The 23,462-nt window shown below is 41.0% G+C and overlaps 1 protein-coding gene across 6 annotated transcripts in view; it reads right to left on the reverse strand.

Moving 5' to 3' along the window:
* Positions 1 to 83: 83 nt before the first annotated feature.
* NADK2 (NAD kinase 2, mitochondrial) overlaps positions 84 to 23,462 on the reverse strand; it is a 68,429-nt gene continuing 45,050 nt past the window's right edge. For 3 of the 6 annotated variants that reach the window (XM_048851504.2, XM_048851502.2, XM_048851509.2), the window contains 7 exons: positions 22,045 to 22,181; positions 20,517 to 20,595; positions 14,061 to 14,204; positions 12,000 to 12,055; positions 11,856 to 11,909; positions 11,241 to 11,364; positions 84 to 3,424 (listed from right to left, as the gene is read on the reverse strand). In XM_048851504.2, the coding sequence (XP_048707461.2) occupies positions 3,286 to 3,424; positions 11,241 to 11,364; positions 11,856 to 11,909; positions 12,000 to 12,055; positions 14,061 to 14,204; positions 20,517 to 20,595; positions 22,045 to 22,181 (733 nt within the window). In that variant the 3' untranslated portion in view covers positions 84 to 3,285. Of the gene's footprint in view, positions 3,425 to 11,240; positions 11,365 to 11,855; positions 11,910 to 11,999; positions 12,056 to 14,060; positions 14,205 to 15,502; positions 15,565 to 20,516; positions 20,596 to 22,044; positions 22,182 to 23,462 lie in introns of those variants that run through there. The other 3 variants (XM_048851505.2, XM_048851503.2, XM_048851508.2) reach the window with 2 other exon arrangements.

A 23,462-nucleotide genomic window follows, 5' to 3' on the forward strand; every position in this document is an offset into this window, starting at 1 on the left:
ATTGAAAAATGGTTCCCCACCCCTGCTATAAAGAAATGTTTCCTGCTTAGCCAAATACTAATGAACATTGGAAAAACTGCATATCAAGTCAAAAGATTTCAATAAATATTTAAAAGAGCACTTGCAACAAAGATACAGATAAGTACAAGGCGTTAAACAGTTTCATGTAACTCTTCAGATTTCATTTATTACATGTATGTATCAACATACCACTGTTTCTTTTTAAAAAGCAAAGAATGTCAAATTTTAGTTTAGCAAAATGTTAAGTAGTGTTAACTATCGCTTAACCGAAACGTTCTGGATTGAGCAGGCTGCTGAAACACCTTTGGATTTTGGAGTTAGCACCTGTTTGGATGGACAAAGCAGTTAGATTGTGTGACTTCTGTCAAAAAAGTATCCTAGACTATCAGATCAGTTGTTTATATTACATTCCTTTATAAACACTAGAATTTACCAAATTTTAAAGGGATGTTTACACTTAATTTGTATAAGACGCATAAGCTCTTCCTACTGATTTGTCCAATATGGATTTTTGACCCCATGCTAGTATTTCTAATGAGCACAAACTAACAGTTCCATCTCATTACTTAAGTTTGTGCACCAGCATCAAGAGCAGCAGAAATACAATAAGTGATTAACTTCAGCTACAAAGCCAGTAGAGGGCACAAAAGAGCAGTTCAGGTCCACTAACTCATTCGGTGGTCTTTTTTTAATAGTTATGAATCCAACTGATATTTCATAGCAAATCTTAAAAGCAGGTCAAAGACTGGAACTATACTACTTGGCAGTGTTGCTTTTAAGACACAGCATTCTCAATTTAAGGGTCTGAAACTCAAAAGCAAAAAAACCTCATTTTGTTTAATCCATCCATCCATCCCGTTCTAAATATTACAGCACATGATATCTATCCTCATTTGTTTGGAGAGTCTTCACAATTTTGGCTGAGTGGAAGATGTAGTTTTTGCCCTACTTTTCAGTGTTCTTACTTTAGTAAGTTAAATCATACTATTATTTAACTTTAGTTTAAACGCCATAAAAATAAAGTGTTCTTAAAAGGTATTTAAATACTTAAAAGGGCTATTTTGGGGTTAGCGCATTTAAAGTGCATATTTACATGAAGGAGTTGCAACACTTCAATCAGCAGCAGTGGATATTTGCCAAACAACCTATCCATTGACAGAATGCAGAAACTACTGTTGAAAGGGGGATTCTTTTTTACATAACAATGAATTTACTGGAATACTCTGGTTCCTGCACAGTCACATCTCTCTTTTGAAAAAGGGATTAATCCACAATGTGTACTAACATTCAGTTTTAGAACAAAATTTGCAGGTTTTTTGCATTAGACATGTAGAAGAGCATCAGTTTGGTAACAGTAAAGCCCAATAGTTTCAATGGCTTCAAAAGAGCTTATTGGGCTATTCTGACTCCACCTTCCCACTTGCAGCCCAAAGAGCTTTCAAGTGGACATTTATGCCACATTTCAGCCTACAGCAATTTTTTTTTTTTTTTAAAAGAAAAGGTTGTATCTAAAGTGTACATAAACCTGTAACTATAACTGATCTCATTACAATGGCATCATTGGTTCAACCATCTCAGGGCTATCCTCTTAACATTTAATTGGAGTTTAACTTTTCATGCCGAGTACAGAAAAAATAAGCCTATTTAAACTACTTATTTGATAATAAGGGTAAAATCATTCATCTACTTGCTCCACCTGTAAAGTAAGAGTTTATCATTTCAAAATGTAAACAATAAATACATTGACTGCCATTAGAATTTCTGAGTAAATCTGCAGTATAAATTTCTTCAAACAAGAATCATTTGAAGAGTAACTTCTGAAATAAAAGTTAATTCTACAGTAGAAACAAGCCCTTTTTGTTGCTATTAAGTCACATGCATAAAATTCAAACTGCTATTTGCCCAGTTCTGCCCTGCAATCCACATGCTACTCAGCACACCACCTTTCCGGAGATGATCATGGAGTTGTTTACTGTTTCTGTGGATAACAATGGGCTTTTCCCTTTTGCAGACACATTGTGCTTAAATACTTATCTGCATAATGAAGTTGTGTGTATGGGACCAAAAGAATAAATCAGTCAGTCAGTCGAGAGTGTCAGCAGAATAATTTAGCACTCATATAGGGCTCTTTATGCATAAATATCAAAGTATTTAATTTCCCTTCAAAATACTATCTCCATTCTACAAATGGGGAAAACAGGTATAGAGGTTAATCCTGTGCCTCTTCCATTAGACCCTAATGTCTCCCATACATGTTTGGCATACAAAAAGAATGGTATGTCATTTCTCTGCATTTTCAGAAGTATAGCTATGAAGCAGATCAAGTACTCAATTTAAAACCAAGTCACTTTACTTACTAACTCCAAATACCGCTTTTTAAAACCTAAACTATATAATTCTATACCATTCTCTTCAACTGTCTGATTGACAGAACACTTGCTGGCCAGTTAATGTATTCATTGAAGCAGCATAATTTATTGTAGTTAAAATAATTTGTATTAAAAAAAGATTTATAGCAGGCAACAACAACAAAAATCTAGATTTCAGATGAAACACAGGGAAGAGTTACCTCACTCAAAATAAATTAGTTTTTTTAGTCACTGGAACAAACACTTTCCAAAAAAAAGTCTTGAAGTAAATACCAAAAGAGTAGAAAAATCACTGGAAGAGCTGAAAGATCTACCACAAACCATACCACAAAGTAGTGTTATAAAATTTTGAAGAGGGTACAAAAAAAAAATCTCCATTTCAGTTAGGCCAACATCAGCATTTATTTTCCAAAGTCTATTCTTTATGCTTGCATCAACTCAATGAATCTTAGCGTACTTTTCTGTAAAAGTATAATATGTATGAACGGTTGAGGTGTTTGGTTCATTCAGTTCCAGACTGCTATTAAAAACCTGTACAGTTGAATATTCAAGGCTAACCACTTTATTTCATTTGAACCCATCTACCTAATTTTTAAAAAAAGTGTTCTGTCACATTCATCTTAAAAGGTTAAAAAAAATCACATTTCACTGAAGTTGGATACACTTCCTTTGTGTCAGGTGCAATAAAGCTCAAAAAACAGTTTTTTCCAAGACTTCCCCATCCCAGGGATGGGAAATTATTTCAGGTCACTTTTCTCAATATTCTTGCATCAAGAGAAGCAAATTTTCCAACACAAAATAATGCAGCATTCTGATATACTGTCTATCTCTGCAGTGAGTCCCTTCTCTGGGTGCAGGATTTAGTAGGATTTCCAACAGAATGTATGACATTTCTTCATTCTTCTAGCAAAACAGTGCGCAATGCATCTTCTGTATTGATCAATATTGAAGCTATTGCCCCATCATTAAACTCAAAAGAAGTTCCTCCATCTACCACCATACAGGCATCCCAACAACGTGATCGGACACAAACCCTGCAAAAAAAGAGACAAGTCATCAAGTGTTACACTCAGATTTCCTATAAAATATTTAGAAAATACACTACAGTATCGGACAAAGGGTTAGTTCTAATAGACTGAATAGCCCCTTTTGTTTTATGTGTTAGTAAATCAGAAAAAAACATCCCAAGCCAGGGTGGATAAAAATAGATTTTTTAAAATTTAAGTTAAATACGTTTATTTTAAAATAATCAATTTTTTTTAAATAAACCTATTTAAAATTACATTTGAAACTGACAGTCTACTTTAAGGCCTAAATTTACTATAATCTATTAAAATAATTTAAATTAAATAAAAAATATTAAGCAGTATGTTTAAAACTTGCCAGCAAACATCTATAAAGTCAAAGCACTGAACTGGTGGAAGTCACTGGGTCAGCAGAAGGAACTAGAAATGGTTGAACTGCAGAACCCGCTTTTGACAGCAGCAGCCTCTTCTGTACATAAAGAATATTTTATTTATTTCAGTTTATTCAACTAGTTCAATTAAATGACTACTTAATCCAACACTGAGACATTAATTGGAAGTTAGAAAAGCAGGAAAGCTTGTTTTCCCTCTTCCAATCTACAAATAAAAACTAGATGAGATCTACTAGTTCTAAAATCTTGAAAGACATGGTGACCAGAAACAATCTGTTCAACTCAGTTCATACAGATGACACTTACTTTAATAAATTAGTTTTAAATGCAAAACATGTTTTGATAAGAAAAAAGTTTATCATAAAATGTATGTATCCAGCACATTTAAAGTAGTTTTATTTAACTAATAAAATCATTTTACAATGTTTCTGTTTGTATATTAATTGAATTTGAAAATCCATCCTAATAGAGCTTGGCACAAATCACAAGTAAAATAATTAACCATCTAGTACAGTGTTTTTCAACCTTTTTTCATTTGCAGACCCTTGCACTTCGAATGGAGTTTCGGACCCTTTTGGAAATCTTAAGGCATACTTTGCAGACCCTTCAGAGGTTTGCAAACTACAGGTTGAAAACCAGTGATTTAGTAAATAAGAGCCAACCACAGACCTTGGGTCTGAACGCTCCCCACATGGGCCCCCTACCCCAGGTCTCCCATTCAGGGTCAAGGCCCCGAAGGGTCAGCCCCTGGAGCATATTTCTCGGGGAGGACCACCACCTTAGGGAGGCAAGCACTGGCCCGGGCACCATGAGGACTTTGTCCATCCTGTCCCTGGCCTGGGAGAACTCCGAGGCCAACCAGAACTGGAGGGGTCTCATCCTGAGTCTGGTGTGGCAGACCACATACATGCACGCCGACATGTGACCCAAGACCTGGAGGCACGCTCTGGCTGTTATCACCGGAACCCTTGTGACCGTGTCGATGAGCCCTTCCAGGGTCTCGAACCTGTCCGGTGGGAGGGAGGCTCCCTTTCAGGCCATGCAGCTTTGTATCTGTTTGTTCCGCAAACAGAGCTTTGCCATCAAATGGGAGGTCCGCGCATCGCTGTGCAAAGAGCAGGAGCCACAACACTCGTCTCATGAATACCGCAGAGGCCATGGACCGCGCGGCCGTATCCACTGCATCTGAAGCTGCCTGCAGGGTTGCCCTGGCAGCCGCTGTGCCCTCCTCCACCAGCACTTTGAACTCCTTCGTGTTGCGCTCCATGAGTAAGTCCTCAAACTTGGGCAAGGAGCCCCACAGATTGAACTCATACCAGCCTAGGAGAGCCTGGTGGTTCGCCACTCATAACTGGAAGCTCAAGGACGAATAAATTTTCCTTCCAAATGAGTCCAGCCTCCTTCAATCTTTATTTTTCGGGGTAGAGGCTGGTTGGCCCTGCCGTTCCCTGTGGTTGAGTGTATAAGTATTCATGTGCCTTCGTGGGTACAAAATACTTGTGTGCTGCTCTCTTAGAGATGGGGGCCAATGAGGCCGGGGTTTGCCACAGGGCACTTGAAATTTTTGCCACCCCTTCGTGGAGAGGCAAGGCCACCCTGCCCAGTGCCAAGGAGGACAGCACGTTAAACAGGGAGCCCAAGGGCTCCTCCATCTCCTCCGCTTGGAGGTGGAGGCTCGATGCCACCCTTTTAAAGAGTTCTTGGTGGGCCCTAAAGTCCTCCTGCGGGACGGAGGGAGAAGGGGCTGTAATCGCCTCATCTGGGGAGGGTGAGGAGGCCGGTGTGGTACTTTGTGTGTCCACTGGCACCGGAGGGTCCACCACATAGTAGCTCTCCAGGCACGGTCCCAAGGATGTACGTCCCACCAATTCCTTCCTCGGGGGTCTGGAGAGGGAGGCCGATAGTCCTTCCGAGGCTCCGGCCACCGAGCAAGCCCCCACTGGGGGCTGCGTCGGGGGCCACGGCGCCCACTGGTACCTTGGGCCGACCACGGGGCCCGGTGCCACTGTACCTGCTGCAGCACCAGGGGAGCCAGCTGCTCGGTCTGGCTGGCTTGGCCCATCGATGGACGACTACAAAGGGAGGCCAGGCTGACATATGACCCGCTGCTGTCCCTGGACCGGGAGGAGTGGTAGAGCCGGGAGCGGTGCTGACCATGGGACCATGATCCCAACATGGAGGACCAGTACCATCAGTAAACTGCGATTGACTCCAACAGGCGGACCCACAATGGCGAGACGCTGGCAATCGACGCCCGGGACTGCAGAGGCAGTGCCGAGGCGGGGTCCTGGAGCAGGATGACGAACGGGAACGACGTCGACGCCCGTGCCGTGACAGGCTGCGATAGCCCTTCGTAGATGAGGACCTATGGCGTTGTCTGCCTCGGTCCTGCTGGTATTCGCTTCTCGAGGCAGAGTGGTGCGGAGAGTCCTGATCGGATGGAACCCAGCCAGACAGGCTGATGGAAGTTGAGGGCAATCCACGTGGACTCTGCCCTGAACGGTCGCTGGGTGGCGAATGGCATCTGGAACGTTCCTTCGACCAAGACCGGTACTGAGCCGGGGCGACTGTGGAGATCCCAGTGGCAGATTGCCTCTGGAGTGCAGGGCCGACACCAGTGGTGCTCCTGCTACCGGCATGGACATAACATCCCGGGCCGCTTGCAGGGCCTCCAGTGTGGAGGACATCTGGGGAGGCCTGCTCCGAATGGGCCAGGCTACTCCACTCGACTTGAGTCAGAGGTCTAGGGGCCAGTTGGGACTGAGGACTGCCCGACATGGGTCTAGCCCCTGTCCCAGGTTTACTCTGGTGCTGCGGCAAGGAAAGCCTCTTCCTAGGCTTCTTGGAGAGTCCCACGGACAGGGAGTGGTGCCAGTTAGTTGATGGCGCTGAGGGGTCACCGCGCACCAACACCACGGTACCCGGTGCCAACTTGGAGCAGTGCGCCGGAGCCAGGGTCAGCGCCGACTCCATAAGAATAGCCTGGAGCCTAATGTCCCTTTCTCTCTTGGTCCAAGGCTTAAATGACTTGCAAATCATGCAGTGATCGCTGAGATGGGTTCCCCCCAAACAGCGTAAACAGTCTGCATGTGGATCACTCACTGGCATAGATTGCCTACAAGTGTCACACAACTTAAAACCCAGGATGCGCTCAGGCGCTTTGGCTAAACTAGACTAAATAACTACCTACAGGTACCAACACTGAACAAACAAGAAGTACTGGGGACGAGCTACAGCAAAGCTGGAGCAGAGCAGTCCTGACGCACCTTCACTGGCAGAAAGAAGGAACTGAGGGTGCGGGGACCGCGCAGCGCCCCTTATACCACGCCATGGAGGTGCCACTCCAGGGGTCGCTAGGGGCGCTCCCCTATGGGTACTGCTAGGGGAAAAACTTCCGGCACCGGTGCACATGGTGAGCATACACACCTATTGTGGAATACATATGAGCAATCACTCAAAGAAGAATCAACTACACTTGAAGAAAATAACAACTACAAATGCAAAACAAGGTTAAAAATCAATTATTTAATTCAATTATTCAATTATTTAAAATCAATCCTCCCTGTCTCCATCCATATAGAATCCCACTGAAAGAATGCACTATTCTTTAAGCATCTTTTCAAATGAACTTCAAACTGTACTAAACAGTAAAAAATTTACAGTATTAGCACTTTGCTTAGGAGAGGGAAGGAATCTACATGAAGGATGAAAGTAGCCATCCAAATGCCATCCAGCCAGAATTATATTGTCTGCTAGAAAAGGAAGACAGCCTACATAGTGCGACTGATCAAATAATGAGAATGCTGTTGCTCAGTTAAGTTTTGAAAGGAAGCTACAATTAAACCCATTTAATACTGACTTGCTTAATGGAAGATTTATGTTCCGTGTAGTTTTGTAAGAAACCAGTTCAGCACAATGCTACCTATTTGATGTCCAATTAAAGTCATGAGCATCAATTCATCATTGCATACTGCACAAGCAATTTCAGTATTTCTAATCAGCAGCACTAGTGATTTTCAAACAAGGTGAAAGGTTTAAATATTCTTCACTGTATGCAAAACAGATGTGGGCAGATGGGAATGATTTTGCCTTTTACCACTAAAGAACTGCAAGCTTGAAAGTGATATTGCTTATTGGAGAATCCCTTACGTAGAACTGGCTGATTACTGTCAATATTAAATGAGTTTGACTACATGTATTTTAAGCTAAAACTTTACCTATAAATTTTCTAGAAGCACCCTCTTCTAATACTGAACAAAACACCAACAGACATTGCCACTATCATATTCTTCCAGTTAACTTACCTTTAAAATGAAAAGGAATTCAGCTGTTGGGGTTTATCCTTCAGAATGTGTAGAAAGTAAGAGTGGTATAAATAAAAAATAAGTTTTCAAAAATGTCACACTGACCAAAAATGGGACAGCAATTAAAGCAAGAAGAATCCTAAAGCCATAAATCTACACTTACACATATGGGGGACTTCTGTGAGCAGGGATGGATTAAGGCAGAGATGAGCACTATAGTCGCAAGCCCTGGTCCCAGATCCAACACAATAAAGTCAGAATGTAAATGTTCATTTAAAAAAAAGGAAAGTTTCTATCCTTACCGTCACAAGGAAAATGTGACTCAAGTATACCTGATGCAGTGATGTCTGCCTGAGAATGCAGAAAGTCTGAAACAATAGCTCCGAGAGGTGTGAACTGGCCTATGTATCACCCCCAGAAACTGGAATGTGAGTGTGACAGAAGAATGCAGCAAGCCCAGCCCACACACCCATGCAGACTCACCCGCACTACTAAGTTCCTACTGGCCCTTACCCCTGCTGCTCCCAGGGAGAGGGAGGCTCCTGCTGCCACTCCTGGGGGATGTTAATGGGGCGACTGCCACAGCCTCTCCATCACTATCACTTCAGATGGGGGGGCAGGACCACAATAAGAAAAGAGGGCTTCAGGGGGCCTTGTGTTGGGGTATAACTAGCACCCCAGATCGTCTTAATCTAGTTTTGACCCCCATGCACAATCCGCATGTAGTAAAAACTATTTTGAAACACTGCTCTATTGTACATTTAGAACTCAGAACTTTGCCATCTGTAATAAGAAGTACAATGCAACCATTTAGAAGAATGAATTAATATAACATAAGAACGGCCATACTGGGTCAGACCAAAAGTCCATCAAGCCCAGTATCTTGCCCTCTGACAGTGGCCAATGGCAGGTGCCCCAGAGGGAATGAACAGACAGGTTAGCATCAAGTGGTCCATGCCATAACCCAATCCCAGCTTCTGGCAAACAGAGGCTAGGGATACCATTGATGGACCTATCTCCCTTTTGAACCCCGTTATAGTATTAGCTTTCACAACACCCTCTGGCAAGGAGTTCCAGAGGTTGACCGTGTGTTGCGTAAAAAAATATTTTTGTGTTAGATTTAAACCTGCTACCTATTAATTTCATTTGGTTGCCCCTTGCTCTTTTATTATGAGGAGGAGTAAATAACACTTCCTTATTTACTTTCTCTACACCAGTCATGATTTCATAGATCTCGATCAGATGCCCCCTTAGTCATCTCTTTTCCAAGCTGAAAAGTCCCAATCTTATTAATCTCTCCTCATTCGGAATCTGTTCTATACCCCTAACCATTTTTGTTGCCCTTTTCTGAACCTTTTCCAATTCCAATATATCTTTTTTGAGATGGGGCGACCACATCTGTACGCAGTATTCAAGGTGTGGGCATACCATGGATTTATATAGCGGCAATATATTTTCTGTCTTATTATCTATCCCTTTCTCAATGACTCCCAACATTCTGTTCACTTTTTTTTGACTGCTGCTGCACACTGAGTGGATGATTTCAGATAAATATTCAGAAAAATATCATTTTTCTAATGACAACCAATGAATGTCATTAATTTCTGTTTATCACGGCTCATATCTTATAACATAAATATATTCAAGTATTACAATAGCTCAGTATAACCTAAACTTCAGGCCAAAAGCCTTCAGAAACAGACACCTTCTTCCAACCATGCTTGAAGTAGGAAAAAAGCTCCAGTAAAGCCAAAGACCAATCCTGGTCTTCATGTGATCTCAAAAAAGGTTAATTTAAACATAGCTTTTATATTTCTACTTGATTATCCTCTTACTTTTGAGATACAGTCAAATGTCCTGCCCCCTGCCTCTGATGGAAGGAATAGGTCCCTGTCAATCTTTTCTGGTACGAAAATGGGAACTCCTTAAACGTTCCAAAGCACCACCCTCAGAAACAATGCTACCAATCTCTGGCCTGGGTGGACTGCTGTTGCAGGGGTAGAGTTCACCACTTTTCATTGGTAAAGCTTTTGTCGCTCGGGGTATGAAAAAAAAAAAAGACCCCTGAGCGACAACAGTTTTACCGACAAAAAGCGCCAGTATGGACAGCTCTCTCCTGCCGATAAACAGCAGAGGCACAGCTGTGCTGCTGTAAACTGGGCAGTGTGGGCGTAGCCTTAATCTGGACAGTTTGAGGAAGACCTGTCATATTAAAAGCTTCAATATTTTCATGGGGATGAGGATGACATTTTATAGACCCTTATGTTCCGCTACCACCCATGCATTTCCTGCAAGCAAAGTCTCATTCTACTACATAGTTCCCATTAGGCAAGGGTTCTGTCCAACTTCCTAAGAAAAGGAGTTTCTAACTAGCCCACAAAAAGACAGGATCAGCCATTCCTTTGCAAGGGGGCACTGGTGTGCAGAGAGGAATGGGGAGAAGGAGGCAGCAGAGTCAGTTTTAAAGGCTGTATGAACAGTGTCCATTCCTGGGAGAAAAGAAACAGTGACTCACCTCCTTTAGTGAGGGTGACTGTGATGTGACTTTTGGAAAGAATTTCATAGAAACAAAGCAATCTTAGTGGGGATGTGGGGGTGTGTGTGTGGAATTTCAAGGCTTAATCTATTAAATTGGAATGAGATTATCCAGCATTTTACCTCTCCACTGTCCCATCTTTAACTTTCTACCAAACAAACCTAGTGTAAATTTATACTCAAATAGAATGTCTCCAATACAAAATATGCAAATGGTGGTGAACACTGTTAAGAACACATCCCATATCAAAAGCTTCCTGCTTTAATAGTTTTCCTATACTATTATTTTTTGGGGGCCTCGATCACATTCAGACCTCAGCACTTTGAGTAAACTCCATGGTTTTGTTCACTTTAATATTGTTTATATTTTTGTCCATCTCATGTGATCTATTCAGATGAAGTGAAATTCTTTCCTTGGTCCGCACTATTAGTCCTGAAAGCATCTAAGAGAAAGGAGGACACTTGTTTCCCACTCAGTATGGACACAAAAACTTGAGTATCAAGCACATTTAAGACAAGCTCTCAGGCTACCTATTTTATTCTTCATATCAGTTAAATGCTAAGTGTTCAATTACATTTATAGGCAATACTTACTTTGAAAAGAACCCACGCTGCAGACTACTTGAAAAAACCCGGTTTGCAATAGGCTCTCGAATACTGAAAAACATCTTTGGTTCTTCTGGACTATACAGCAGGGAGTCATTATATTCATTTGTTACTGTAAATACAGAAATTGGACCATCACTTTCTCTAGAGGAGTTAGTCATTCTCAAGGTTTCACATTTCAAGCAGAGGAAACAGTTCCACTATAAAACTGTTTAGAAAGCATTTATGATTTTTAGAAGTACCCAGTTAAAATTAAAAGGATACATCTTTACAGGAGGAGTCATTATAGTTCCACTGCATGACTAACCACTGACTGGCTCTCTCAATTCAGAACCATTATTCCAAGTATCAGTTCTCAATTGTAAAGATATGAAATTCTCTACCAAAATATTTATGCCTGTTACACATTAAAGTATAAAGATTCTTGAATTGCAGATCATATGGTACATTATATTTAATTAAATGTGCTTTCTCTTAAGGAAAAACTAATCTTTAGCGTAATGAAGCACTTTTAAGTGCTGTAATTGTTAAGTAATAGAATACAATAAATATGAATTATTTAAAAAATGCTATAAAACTACTAAAAATGTTATTTTCACTAACCTTTCTGTATTAGTTCCCTGCTCAAAGGAAGATTCAAGCTCTCATGCTTTTTAGCTGTTGAACCAAAGGAAGAAAAGGACCCAATTAGACATGATCATCTTCAGATAAAATTAACATGTAATGCTGTGCGTGCTGTCAACTCACCAATCTTAAGGATCTCTTCAACAGCCTGGGTAGCCACCTTGTTAATATTATAGGACCTAAACACGGAAGTAAAGATAGTGTTTGGTGAGGAACACGAGCTGACAAAATCTCTTCCATAAAGATTTCAAAATTATCGAGCAGAAAAAAATGTTTGAAATCAAAGTTTAGTAAAGATGATAACCATTTCAGAAAATGCCTTAACACAACTGTTGGATTAAAAATCATCTACATTTTGGAAAGACATAAATAAAGTTATATAAACTTAATTCTGCCTCTGTCACCATCCTTAGATCCACCAAGCAATAGCTGGCAATTGTTTTCTTTATATCTAAAAGAAAATCAATTCAAAACCTGCAAATTGAGCATAGTTAGTCTATGTGCATATCCCTCTTACCCTCATTCTTCCACCTACTTATTGGATGTAGGGTTGCCAACCCTCCAGGATTGTCCTAGAATCTCCAGGAACGAAAGATTAATCTTTAATTAAAGACCGTTGTGATGAAACCTCCAGGAATATGTCCAGCCAAAACTGGCAACCCTAATTGAACCCGATTGTCATATACAAAAGACTTCTTTCCATTACTTTGGAAGTGTAAAAGGGACTCAAAATGGAATATATTTATGCTTGAGTAATGTAAAGGTGCCTGAGCGTAAATTAGAATCAGGACCATTAGGTCTTCCAATTTAATAGAAGACCCAGTGGGCCGGATTCTCATTGAGGCAGGCTTTCCACCACTCAAACAAATATATATTTATGCTTTAAGGCCCTTTTATACCACCAAAGTAAAAGAGTCTTTGTGTAAATGAAAATCAGGCCCATTATGTTTTATATTAAATTAGATTAGAAGGCTCTGTCTTTTACTATGTTTTTACACAGTACAGTAGCACAAGGCCTTGATCCTGTATTAAATTCCTGCTCAAAGGAAGATTCAAGTTCTCATTCTTTTTAGCTGTTGAACCAAAGGAAGAAAAAAGCCCAGTTAGGATTTGGGCACTACTGGAACAAAAGCCACAGAATCTGCTATAAACTTCAACCCTTGCCATCTTATGCTCCAGATTCATTTTAAAAGTTGATGTTTCTAACACTTAAGATTGTGAAGATAATCATGAAAATAGGAATAGTGCAGTGTTGTCTTCTTGTGTGCAGGAAGCATCCATGTGACCTGCCCCATTCATCTCACTGGATTTTTAACTTTGAAATTGAGTTGTCTTTAAGTGACAACTATTTTATTGCTATCCATCTGCCATCACCCATCCACAATCATCTGCCTAATGTACATTCCCAGCTGCCAAACACTGTAGCGGCTCGCCCTGCCTGGCTGCCAAGCCCTCCATGCTCATCCTCAACAACTACCACCTGAAATTATGTATTTTCCAATACAATAGTCTACAGCACAATGAAAACTGAAAAAATGTCTGGCCAGTGTGAAACAACAATTTAATATAAAAACACACGGGCTACACTGCAATGACCGACATGAAATTTGGTGGACTCTGCAAATCCAACAGAGGCTGGCTCTTTCCCATCCCCCCTAGGACAACTCTCACCTCCAGAAAGAAAGAAAAGGAGTTTGAGCTTTCATGCTCAAATAAATTGGTTAGTCTCTAAGGTGCCACAAGTACTCCTTTTCTTTTTGCGAATACAGACTAACACGGCTGTTCCTCTGAAACCTCTCACCTCCAGGTGGCTTCCCCCTCACATTCTCCTGACCACAACCGTGTCCCCAATGTAGTTTTCACTCTCCAGATCCTCCAAGACTTTCCCTTTACATCATGTGGTTGTCTGTCTGCCATTCCCAGCCACGAGAGCCATGATAGGCAGAAAAACTGAGCACATATTGGTCAACAATTTTTCTTTTAAATTATGCATTAGTTATTCATCAGATAGAAACTTGTTTATGGTAACTTATATATTGCTCAAAATAATTGACCCGATGCGTTAGAAGCTAAAGAAAATGAGCATATCAGAAAACACAGTTTTACAAACTTTAAGTCATTCAAAATTTGTTTCAGATGAGAAACATTTAGTACTTTAATATTAAAATTGTGAAACTAACTTACCAGGCTTTTGATCCTGTTCCAGTGCATACATTGAGCCCTGAACTCTTCTGCTTTTCCCATGGACCATCATCAACTGATACCTCATAGTAGGAGGCCCTATGAAGCGAGAATTTAAAACTGGGTTTGCAGGACTTATAGTTCACCCTGAATAAGACAGAACACATAGCCCTATATCAGGCATGTATAAATCTAGAAGGACCGGTTTCATATATGGCTGACAATTTCACAATAGAGTTTTGTACAGTAACTTTTGACATGGAGGTATTGCTTTGTCGTCTCATGACAGTTTTATTAAGTAAACTACTTTGCTAGCATAAAAAATAATTTGCATTGTGTTACCTGCAGGAAATCACAAAGTTAAACTATTTTGGTAACCTTTCAAAGTTGTCCAATCAACATAAATGTTAAATTTAAACATTGTGTTTCTACTACAAAATAGCTTATGACATGTTTTGAAGATACTATTTCAACATGATCTTTTCTAAGCAGATTCTTCAACTGTTGATACCATTCATATTGCATTCTGTGCAAGTGAGAAATTCTTTATAGTTTATATACTGGTCACAACCTTGTGTACAGCTGGGATTTCTGTGCTTTCAGAAATGAAATTACATATGCAACTATCTCTACTTGTACAGTTCTTGAACTACTGCATAAACTATGCTAATACCGTCATTTGGTCTCATGTTACCAGATTACATCAGAAAACTCAAATTGGTAGGAAATTCCAATGAACAAAAAAATTCTAATGCCAGTAAGTAAGAGCAAAGCTTCAAACTGAATTTGTGATCACTTCAATAGCAAGTTATAAATACAGTTGGATTCTTCAAAGAGCTTTGAAAAAATCACCAAGCTTTGTTTCTGCTCTATACAAATTCCTTCTAAACTATAAATGTAGTAAAGTAGTAGTCTTGTTACATGACTGTCTTGGAAAGTAATCATTTTTCTGTGCAATGCATTATGGTACATCTGCTAAGCTACACTGAGAGTGGCATTTTTCTTTAAGTCTCAAACTTCCCTGGCTAGAGCTGCTGAAATATGAGCGTTAGTTTATAAAATCCAATCTAGATCATGCAATCTAGCTTCCTGATAAACAGAGTATGTCAGCAGCACACAATCATAGTAACATTTGAGTCACACTTCAAAAGCTCTTATTAGAAAGTAAGCTGTGTGGATGACGAAAGCTCTTACCTAGATAGGCTGGGAAGACTATACCTTGAAAATTGGTCCTAACTGGCTTCATTTTTGTACATGAACCCAGAGCTTTGGATGAGCACATTTTTGAAGAACTCAACATAGAAAGATGGAGGAAATTGAAACCAAGTTATTAAGAAATGGAGCACAGATAAAGTGGACTAACTTGTCAAAGACGTGACAAGCACCTCAAAGCAAGTTTAGAATAGACAATTATTCCAATGTCATTACTCATTTTCTTTACTGACCTGCTGAGTAAGCTCTTGTAGGGAACTTTAAAGCCTTTCCTAGTAGGTTCTTTCCACTGTTACTGGGACAAAAGATTAAATAAGCACTTGTATATTTGTCTTTCTAGGTATTTGTAAAGCAACCATCCCTGCGGCATCTAGGCATAATCTCTAAATGATCTTCCAAGCACTGCATAAATACCAGTATTACTACTAATAGGATTACAATATAATGTACAGAAAATAGTCAATCCTAGTCACACTATCTTTGCTATAAGAATCTTTGATCCAGGACATGTTCCTAAAGGGAGACCATGTGCAACTGTGTTTGTGGAATACAACGGAACCAAAGAGCGTTTTCTACGTAATGTATAGTCAATGAGCAAAAGTACTATTTTTTAAAAAGGTGCCTGTAAAGTATTGGGATGTGTCTGTGTGTGCCTATATCTATCAAGATTATACAGAGACTGTGATGAGGAAATTTTTTTAGAATCTCATGTGGAAGTAGGTTTCAAAATTATAGAATGCAAAACATTTCACGCTTTGAATCAAGTTCCTACAGCCAGTCTGTGGTTGCGGTTCAGATGGAAGAGGAAGCACTCATGAAATATTTATACTGTTTTCAGCAGTACCAATGTCGTAGGCACTGTACAAACACAAGACGTTACACTCTAAAGGTAAAAAATTACAGATAGAAGTAAAGTGACCACGTGGTAACTGATCAGATCATGATTTATGATAATGTTTTAACTGCCCATCCCACAACACTGCCATGATCAGTTGATTGGGTATCACAGGTAGGTCTCCAGGAGGGATTTGAATGTGGAAAAAGCAACAGCCCTGTGGACTTGCTCAGAAAGGATATTCATGCCTAGGAAGCAGTGTGGGAGAAGTGAACAAAGAGCATGTTGAGGTTAGCATGGTAGCATGCAAGGGATAGGGCAATGCAAATAAATGAGGGCACATAGAGAGAGGCAAACTTATGCCAGGCAAGGACAAGAAGTTTAAAACGGATACAGGGATGAGGGGGAGATAGGAATTCTAAGAGGAGGGAACAATGTCAAATGTATGAGTAAGAAAGAGGATCCTATCAGCTGGATTTTCTAGTCTGAAGAGGGTCAAACCTAGGTGTCAGGAAAGATAGAGGAAAAGATTATAATAAAAAACAGTTACTTACATTTCTATAACTGTTGTTCTTCAAGATGTGTTACAGTCCCCCTCTCCCTAGGGGACTGTACTGTTGCCTCAGAGCATGATGGTGGAAGCCTCTGGTGTCTTTGTGCTGAAGCAGAGCTGACAGCAGGGCTTTTCTGTGTCGCTCTTTTAGAGATAGTATACTAACTGTGCCCTCTTGGTGCAGTAGTTGCCCAGAGTAGAACTCAGAGCAACACAGAGCTTACAGAAGCCCCTTGTTGGTGTCGAGAGCAGAGCTCACAGCAGGAAGCCTCTTCTGAGGTTTCAACTTCCAGAGCTTCGGTGCCAATCATGGGGCAGCTGAGCTCACAGCAGGAGGTTCCTCTGCTGGTATTGTGCTACGGAGATGGCAGGGCCGCACTAGAGAACACCCCTCTGGCTGGCCAGTTGCTCGGAAGAGCCTTTCCAGGGGGAGTCTGCTGGTGGCTTCTTCTCTCTCTCTGCCCCCACCACTCGACCCCTTTTGAAGTGAAGGCTCTGGGGATGACCCAGGGTCAACACCCACCGGAGTCCCCAGCAGACTGAAGTGTTTTCTCTATATGGAGGAATTTTGACTTCAGCTCCCAGCTCCTGTGAGGCTGCAGTTTTAAGTGTGGCAGATAAACACTTCTGTGAGGGTCTCCCAAGCACAGTGAGTGTCTGGCCATTACAGGAACTGACTCCTGGCAGGAGAGGCAGGGCTTGGAGCAGAAAGAGCCAGGCAAGCCCGTGGGCAGGGGGTTGTCATCCTCTAGCAGGGAGGAATACGCAGAAGAACACTGTCTTTACTTTTTTTTTTTTTAAACTGAAAAAGAAATAATTAGGAGTCTACTAGATGCCCGGGGGGGGGGGGAAGCTGGATGCCCCCCGACAGGGAAGCAAAGAAGTTCTTTTCCTCTTTCTCTTTTCTTTTTAAACTAAAAGGAATAAAATAAAATAAAAACAAAACAAAACAAAAACACTAGCTTGAGTACTTTTAGGGAGAACAAAGGTAACAAAACAAACACTACTTATGCTAATGACACAGATAAGGAAGGGACAACTGCTAGTTCAGTCAGAGGCCAAAGGTGGTAGAGAAGGAAGTGAGGGGGGTTCACCCGTGCAGTGCTAAAGAGCCTTGAGGCAGACCACAAGGGAGGGAGAGCACATGCGTGGGCTCAATGGGACACTGCTACCAAAAATCTCCGATTAGAGGTGCAGGGGCACACAGACACCTAAAGTGGAGCACCCATAGGGACACTACTCAAAGAAGGAGTGGAGGGCAGTGGAAGACACTTCCTCTAACTCCTGCCCTTTCTCCTCAGTGGATCTTGAGACTGGGGAGAAGATCATGATGTCTATATGGTTGCTGAGGATGGAACTGTTTCCTCTCTTGTAACAATAGCAATCCCAAGAGATTTTAGTGTTGCCCCGGAACCTTTTAGGCTATGAAGCCTATCATCCATCTTATATGAAAACAAAGAGGGACCTTCGAAAAGGAGGTCCTGAATGGTCTGCTGGACTTCCAGGGGGAAACCAGAGGACTGTAACCATTAACATCTTCTCATGGTAATAGCTGATGCCATGATTCAAGCTGTCACATCTGCACCATCCAAACTGTCCTGGAGAACAATTCTGGAAATCAGATTGCCCTCATCTACCATTACTGCAAACTCTTACTTACAGTCCTTTGGCAGTTTGTCTTTAAATTTTATAACGTTCTCCCAGAGGGTGAAGTCATAGCAGCTCAGGAGTGCCTGTTGGTTTGCAATCCTGAGTTGTACACTCCCTGCAGAATAAAGCTTGTGTCCATACAAGTCCAGCCTATTCACTTCTTTGCCTTTCAGCATCAATGCTTGGTGACCTTACCCCTCTCACTCATTAGCAACTGTCACCACCAAGGAACCAAGGGGAGGGGAGGAATACAAATATTCATATCCCTTAAAGGGGACATAGTACCTCCTTTCAGCTCGCTTTGCTAAAGGAGGTAAGGAGGACAGCATCTGCCATAGCACCTTGACTAACTTCATAATGGCTTTCTTAGTTGGCAGAGCCACCCTGGCAACGGTCACCAGGGTGGATAAAAATCAATGATTTTTTTTTTTTATTTAAATGGGATCTTTTTGATAAAATGCTTAGAGGAAAAAAACCTATCTAAAGATAGTTTTAATTAAAACACATTCTAGCTCAAAGAGATCTTTGTGAATCTTTTGCATTGCCGGGGATACTGGTATTGAGAGGCTAAGTAAGTTTCTCGTGGCTGAATACACCTCCAGAGAGCTTGGGAGCAGAAGTGGCTGATGGCTCTGTCTCAGACACCTTTCAGGGGATGCCCCCAATGGAGCTGGCACAGGCTCTGGAAGTAGCAATCCCTTCTTTAAAGCTGAAGGTTGCTCCTGCAAAAGACTCTTCACAGCATGTTTCTTAGAGTCTCTGCCTTTACTAGGCTTAGGAACCAAAACAACCGAACACAGTACTGAGTCTGAGGAAGGTCTAATTCTTTTCTTCAGTACCAATGAGTGGGACTGTGGAGCCACAGACATCTCTGGTGCACGCTACACCGAGGCCGACAAGCTTGGGGCACTCTCCCTGTGTAATGAGTCTGACCTGGGCTGAAGCGCTGCCTCCATGAGTAGACACTTGAGCCTCTCCACTCTGTTCTTGAGCAGAGCTTAAATCCCTTAAAGGTGTGACATTTTTCACTGATAGGGGATTCTCCCAAACACTCTAAACAGGCCAGGTGTGGGTAACTGACTGACAGGGGTTTAGCGCAAGTGCAGCAGGACAATCCCCGGTGAGCAAAGCATCATTCTGGCACCCAACCCGGTACCGAAAAATGAAAAAAAAAAAACTTAGTCCAAAAGACCTATCAGTAAAAACAGCTAAAACTAACTTAACTAATTCCTAACAACAAGAGGGTATATCTGTACAAAGGAGCGAGGAAAGCATTTACGATAACTAGTCTACGATCGCTCTGGTAACTGTCATTGGTGGTAAGAAGGAACTGAGGGGAGTTGGGGCAGCTCCAACCTCTTATTCCAGCATGCAGTGGTGTGAGGCGGCAGAGGGCGCTCGAGTCGCCCCGACAGGTACAGTTGAGAGAAAAAAAATTATCTGATAATGGTGCACAAGGCAAGCACACACCTACAGTGGAATGGACACGTGCAAGCACTCGAAGAACAGAAATGGGAGATAAAGGCCTGAAACAAGAATTTTAAACCTAGGGACAAAAAGTAATTAGATATCTTGGAGCAAGCAGCACCAAGCTTTGGATACTAATTGGTTTTGTAGGGGAAGGGAGTGAAAATTCAGACATTCTCCTAGGACACAAACGTTTGAATGACAGGGAGAATGGTAATGTTGCTAGTGATGGAGATTGTGGAAATAAAGATCAGAAGTTTGGTTTTGACCATGTTAACGTTATGACAAGACATCTAGGAGGAGATGTTGGACAGATCTCTATCCAGTCTCATATCTCAGTAAGTTAGGAATGGACAGGTAGATCAAGTCATCATAAAAATGGCAATTGAAGGCAGGTGAGAACATGAAACCACCAAAAGGAAGGGTATAAAGCAACAAGGGAATCCAGGACAAGGCCCTGTGGGACCCCACAGGCACAAGGAGAGGAAGAACAGATCTGAAGGATTGGCTAGAGAGGTAGGACAACGATCAGGAATAGAGGTATGTCACTCAACTGTTCTCCCACATCTTAGCAAATATCTATTTTTGTAACCGATGAAAGTCTAATATTCATAGGCTGAAAAGAAATATGGCAGCAAACACAAAGATTACCTGCTGAATTTTCATAAAATTGATATTTAAATGAAAACAAATTCAGACTGTGTCACACCTCAATGTTTAACAATGCAGAAGTTAAGTGTACCTGGATGAGAGAGACTCTCCAATGAAGACTTCATTTAGTGCTCTCACTGGCAAAAGATGTGGTCCAGAAACTTCAGATTCTGCAGGTATTGGGCAAATGATAGTTACTAAAACATGAATTAGTGGGGCGAGTTTTAAATTACATTTCTAAAAACAGAATTCTCAAAATTTTCTTAATCCATTAAAAAAAGCAGTAACTGATTATAATTAAGAGTGCATAAGTTCACATTCTTAATATCTATTCAGTTGTTCATAGTTTTTCTGAAGAGTTCATTTTTCTGACAGACTTTTCAGGCTTGGTCTCTACCCAGACAGACTTCTTCCAGGAAAGTTGAGAAAAGCCAGTTTGGACATAGGATTCTGAGAATGAAAAAAGTAAGTTTTGACTGTGTCATGTCAAAAGACAAGTGGATGACCAGACAAGCTGAATTCTTCTCTTCATAGTTAGGGTAATTAACCACTAGAACAACTTACCTAGGGTTGTGATGAATTCTCTATCACTGGCAATTTTTAAATCAAGAACGGATATTTTCCTAAAAGATATGCTCTATTTCAAACTGGAAATATTTCAGGGAAATTCTATGGACTGTATCATGCAGGAGGTCAGACTAGATGATCACAGTGGTCCCTTCTGGCCTTAGAATCTATGAACAGGTAGAGCTATACTGGAATGTAGCAGTGGTCCATCTAGCCAAGTTTCCAGAGACCAGTGATGAAATTTTTAAGATAGACAGTCAACGAATATATATGAACAATTTTAGAAGGTCACACGTACATAGTGACAGGTAGACATATTTCAACACTCAAGACAGAGTCCCTGCTCCAAGTCTGGGTCCTGATCTAACGGACCAAACCCCATCTCCATGAGCTTGTGCTGCTACATTTATGACAATTTTACAAGCCTATAATAACTACATTCCCCCCAAAAATTATTAAAGCTAATGTTAAAATTATATAATATACAGGTTGAGAAAAGAGTGTTTGTACACAAAAGAGTGTGGTAGAATCTCCTTCCTTAGAGGTTTTTAAGGTCAGGCTTGACAAAGCCCTGGCTGGGATGATTTAACTGGGAATTGGTCCTGCTTCGAGCAGCGGGTTGGACAAGATGACCTTCTGGGGTCCCTTCCAAACCTTATATTCTATATATTCTATGATTCTACATCTGGGTACAGTGCTTAGATTATCCACAAATACAAGGTTTGTTTTTAAAGTTATAAGATGCATATAGTGCATAATCAGCAATAACCCAAATTTAGGTGAATGAATTTAAGAATACAGTTTAGATATTTAGAATCCAAGTCTTTGGGTACACTACTCATGAAAAATGTTATTCAGAGAGTTGGTGGCGGAAAGCAAAATATATCAATGAGTGAAGACTGTCCCTCAGTAATTGAGAATTTAGAATAGGTTGTCCATTTAGAAAGAGTTCATCAGGAAAGTATTTGAGTTATTTTATTACACAACTGACCATTCAAGTGATCACTGCTAAGTTTTGTTGATTACATTCATTAGTATCAGCTTCAACCTACTTTGATCATGAAATCTTCCATTAACGAGGGCCCTGCTGTGCTGCTCCTGGCTTAACTGCTGTTCATGCAAATCTACAGGGGTAGGGTTAATACCAGTTCCTTCAAGATACATCCGAATTCGTTGCCGCCACTGCCACCTTAGAAAAGGAAAAGAGACTGGTACCAGTGTTGGAGCAGTCAAACCATTCATCAGATAGAGCAATTTTTTTTAAAAAAGGCAGGAGACGTCCAAATTCATAAGTCAGTTTAAAAAGCTTACCAATTTCAACCACCAAATCTATCAATTATAATTCAAATTCATTACAGAACTGATACAAACATGTATTTCACATCCATTTCTGTTTTGTTAAATGCTGATTGACAAATTCTCTGTGTCTGGGCATACCCACAGTGGAATACACATAGGGACCAGCACTCAAAGAAGAATGCTACTTACATGTCCTTCCCTTTTTTCCCCCCCAAATTGCTGCAACATTCTGTCTATTCCCCAGAGTAGAAAAGAAATAATTCCTCCTCACTCTTTCCTATTTTACCTGGAAGAAACTACAGCAGTTTCTTCTCCAGTTTTGAGCAGAAAGCCTGAATATTTGAAGCAGTTACAAACAGGTAATTGAAACACAGTGCCACCCACTTGGTGGTGATGAGAATTAGGTACGGCAATTTAGCAGCAAACAATTTGCTTATCAAATCACAACATCCCTCACTCAGAAGGCTCTAAGGATAGGCTTAAAAAAAGAGACTACAGATTGAAATAAAATCCTTTATTGTTTTATTTTGTTCCTCAAACAAGTTGAGCAGTCTCAACTTGTTTGAGGAACAAAAAACAATAAAGGACCCATACATGAAAAAATGCACGACAGCACATAAGTGAATGCGCTCATGGAACCTTTATACCACCCCACTGAACTACGTACTGTAGGTGGGGCCGGTGGCACCACACTATTAAGGTTGCCCCACACTTCCCATTACAAGACCCTGCTTTATAAACTAATCATCTGACTGAAATTTTACGTGCCAGGTGTCTGCCTCCGGTAGAATTTTGGGAAAAATTTCCAGCCAAAATTGTTCAGAGGTTTCTGTGCGAGAGATTAGGGGAAAATACGTTTTGCCCACGTTAAAAAATTCTAGTAATCTTTTCTTTGAGCGGTTTTAATACCCCCATGTTTTGGAGAAGGAACGCTGAATTTGTCACGTGGTATCCTTTTCTGTCATGGATGTGCCTTCTGCTGTCCCCCATGAAAATCCATGTAAATTTGGCCAAGTTATAAGCTTCTGAAAAACTGCAAGTCACACATGATCAGTGGAGACTTGTTATACTTTAATACCTAAAATCCCCGATGATTCCATCCTCACTGAATGTGCTTGAACCTCTCACAGCTCCTAGCTCTGATCAGATTGAACATGCTCCCTCCAGCCCA

This window comes from Caretta caretta, chromosome 5, assembly GCF_965140235.1.
Source record: "Caretta caretta isolate rCarCar2 chromosome 5, rCarCar1.hap1, whole genome shotgun sequence".
NCBI lineage: Eukaryota > Metazoa > Chordata > Testudines > Cheloniidae > Caretta > Caretta caretta.